This window comes from Oryx dammah, unplaced genomic scaffold (genome assembly GCF_014754425.2).
Source record: "Oryx dammah isolate SB20612 unplaced genomic scaffold, SCBI_Odam_1.1 HiC_scaffold_6, whole genome shotgun sequence".
NCBI lineage: Eukaryota > Metazoa > Chordata > Mammalia > Artiodactyla > Bovidae > Oryx > Oryx dammah.
Genome location: NW_024070190.1, coordinates 13,474,369 through 13,477,613, shown reverse-complemented (window position 1 = coordinate 13,477,613; position 3,245 = coordinate 13,474,369). Strand labels below are relative to the sequence as shown.

The 3,245-nt window shown below is 36.4% G+C and overlaps 1 protein-coding gene across 1 annotated transcript; it reads left to right on the top strand.

Moving 5' to 3' along the window:
• The first annotated feature begins 719 nt into the window (after positions 1-719).
• LOC120865466 (ADP-ribosylation factor-like protein 5A) lies at positions 720-2,082 on the top strand. Its single transcript, XM_040242780.1, has one exon. It carries the CDS (start codon positions 954-956, stop codon positions 1,437-1,439), a length of 486 nt encoding a protein of 161 aa, XP_040098714.1. The 5' UTR covers positions 720-953; the 3' UTR covers positions 1,440-2,082.
• The last annotated feature ends 1,163 nt before the right edge of the window (positions 2,083-3,245 follow it).

Here is a 3,245-nt window from a genome sequence, read left to right as displayed (position 1 = left end):
TTATTGAGTGTCAGTTCAGTTCAGTTCATTTCAGTCGCTCAGTCGTGTCCAACTCTTTGCGACCCCATTATTGAGTGTAGGGTATTGAAATTTCCAACTGTTATTGTTAAACTGTCTATCCTTTCAGCTCTGTCATTTTTCCTTCATGTATCTTGGGACTCATTATATGCAAAAACAGGTTTATACTATATATGTTTGTTTATACTATATATGTTTAATATCTTATCATTATAAAATATCTTCCTTAACTCCTAGTAACAGTTTTATCTGAATCTGTTTTGTCTGTATAGCCCCTCCAGCTCTCTTTTTGATGCTATTTGTACTAAGGTATGAGATGTCTTTTTCTGTATTCTCACTTTCAATCTATTGTGTCTTAAACCTAAACTGTCTCTTGAAGACAGCATACATAGTTGATACGGGTGCCTGTGCTCAGTTGAGTTCAACTTTTTGCAACTCTGTGGACTGTAGCCTCCCCCTGCCCCAGACTCCTCTGTCCATGGGATTTTTCAGGCAAGAATACTGGAGTGTGTTGTAATTTCCTTTTCTAGGGGATCTTCCTGACATACAAATTGAATCCATGTTTCCTGTGACTCCTGCATTGCAGGTGGTTTCTTTTCCACTGAGCCATCCAGTGTTTAAAACTATGCTGCCAATCATTTCTACCCTTTGGTTAAAATGTTTATTCCAGAGGACGGTGGCCCGCGAGGTTCGTCGCACACAACGCGGCGGCGATGTCCGCGAGCCAGGCGGGAGCCGCGGCGGCAGCGGCGGGGCCTCGTGCAAGGCACGGCGGCCTGGGCTTCGGCCTCTCCGGTTCCTAGGAAGCGGGCCGACGGCCAGCGCGGCAGCAGCAGCGGCAGAGACGGAGGCTCCGGCGCGTCTCTCTCCCCTTGAGCCTGAGCCGGGGGAGGCCAGGCGGCCCGGGTGGCTGGAGAGGGGTCCTCTGCCCGAGAATGGGAATTCTCTTCACCAGGATATGGAGACTGTTCAATCACCAGGAGCACAAAGTTATCATTGCTGGGCTGGATAATGCAGGAAAAACTACCATCCTTTACCAGTTTTCTATGAATGAAGTTGTACATACGTCCCCAACAATAGGAACTAACGTAGAAGAGATAGTGATTAATAATACACGTTTTCTAATGTGGGATATTGGTGGCCAAGAATCTCTTCGTTCTTCCTGGAACACTTATTATACTAACACGGAGTTTGTAATAGTTGTTGTGGACAGTACAGACAGAGAAAGGATTTCTGTAACTAGAGAAGAACTCTATAAAATGTTAGCCCATGAGGACCTAAGGAAAGCTGGATTGCTGATTTTTGCTAACAAACAAGATGTTAAAGGATGCATGACTGTAGCAGAAATCTCCCAGTTTTTGAAACTAACTTCTATTAAAGATCACCAGTGGCACTGGCGAGGGATTATGCCAAGGACTTGAATGGATGATGTCACGACTTAAGATTAGATGATCTCTACTGACCTCTTCTCATAGACTTTGTGTAAATGAAGTGCTGGACTTTGCCTGAAAGCTGCAAAAATTAATGGTTTAGATATATTTATAATAAACTGATTTAAACATTTAAACTTTTTCTATAAGAAGAAAAATTAAGACCACTTATTTGAAAACACAGATGAAGTTTCACCTTTCAATCTGCTTTCTCATTAGTTCCTTCCAAAGCAAGGTCTTAAAGCTGTGATTGACATTTTTCTCATAATGAATCCTCTCAGGACATTGTGTAGCCTGTGGTAAGTACAAAGGGAGAGGAAGACATTTTTAACTTTCAGAGCTTTATTATCAGTATAACCCTCCCTTGTTGAATGTTGTTCTCTTCCTGTTCCATTAAGTCAAAATGCAAATCAGCACAGATACTCAGTTTCCAATATTTTAAAATGTAATTATGAAAAGTATTTTGCATAAGGTTGTGTATGTATTGTGTATATACCTCAAGTTCGAGTTAATGGCTTTGATTTATGTTCTTAAAGAAAAGCAAATAACACAAAAACTAATATCCTTAGTTACAAACATAATGGGATGAGTACTGGCAGTGATGGTGAGTGCCGTTTTATACTTCCCCTATGTTCTCTGTGTTATACTAACCCACCCCAAATCATTGAGCCACTCTTTTAAAAAAAAGAAAGGAAAAGCTTCAAAAAAAATATGTTTATTCCATTTACATTAAAATTTTTTTAATTGTGAAAATATTTACAGGAGATTTGGAAAATAAAGGGCAAGGTTACATATAGTTTCACTATATATTACAATTATAAGTAGATAAATTAAGAATTTCAGTTGAATAAATTAAAATAAATTAAGAATTTCAATATCAAACTCTCAAAAATTGATAGAATGAATATATAGAGAAGTAGAAGGATACAGTAGACCTGAAAAGCACTATGAACCAATTCAACAAATTTAAGGTTTATACAATTTTCACACAACAGTAGGATACAAATTCTATTCAAGTTCCCATAGACTATAAACTAGGAGACATATACAGGGACATAAGACCAGGTGCAAAAATTTGATGATCTAAAGGTACCAAAATCATAGAATCTCTTCTCTTGTCACTGTGGAATTATGTTAGATATCAATATTAAAAGACATTTGAAAATAACCCACATATTTTCAAGTGCAATGTGACATTTACCAAGAGAGATCTTTTGACTCAGCCATTGGAAGCTTCAGTAAAGTTAAAAGACTGAGAAAACACAGAAGGTGATTGCAGAAAAGAAATCACTTAAATGAGAAATTAATATCAAAATGAGAAATTAGTAGAAAACATACTTTAAAATTCCATGTATTTGGAAATTAAACATCCACTTTTAAATGATAAGTGTATCTAAAGAGCCATAACAAAGAAATAGAAAATATTTGTAATAGAATAAAAATGAAAAGAGAATTTAACAGGATTTGTTGCATCAGCTGAAGCTGCTCAATACAATGTGGACTCTTGAATAAGGTATGAAAACAAATAATGGACACTAGCATAAAATTTTGTGAAATTTGAACAAAATCTGTACTTTAGTTAATAATACTGTATCACAAGTTAATTTCCTGTTTGTTTCATAGTATTTCTTTATATTCTCAGAACTGGATTAGAAGTTCCAAGCTTCATTAAAAAAATTTTTTTTAATACTAAGATAATAAACTTTCTAGACTTTTAGCAGTAATATTAGATGCCAAAATACATGGAAGTATATACAAGCTTTGAGTTATAAAAATAACAACTGGAAAAAGAACTCA

What these genes read in the sequence shown, in the direction of transcription:
- LOC120865466 (XM_040242780.1), top strand. Translation starts at nt 954, where the DNA reads ATGGGAATTCTCTTCACCAGGATATGGAGACTGTTCAATCACCAGGAG.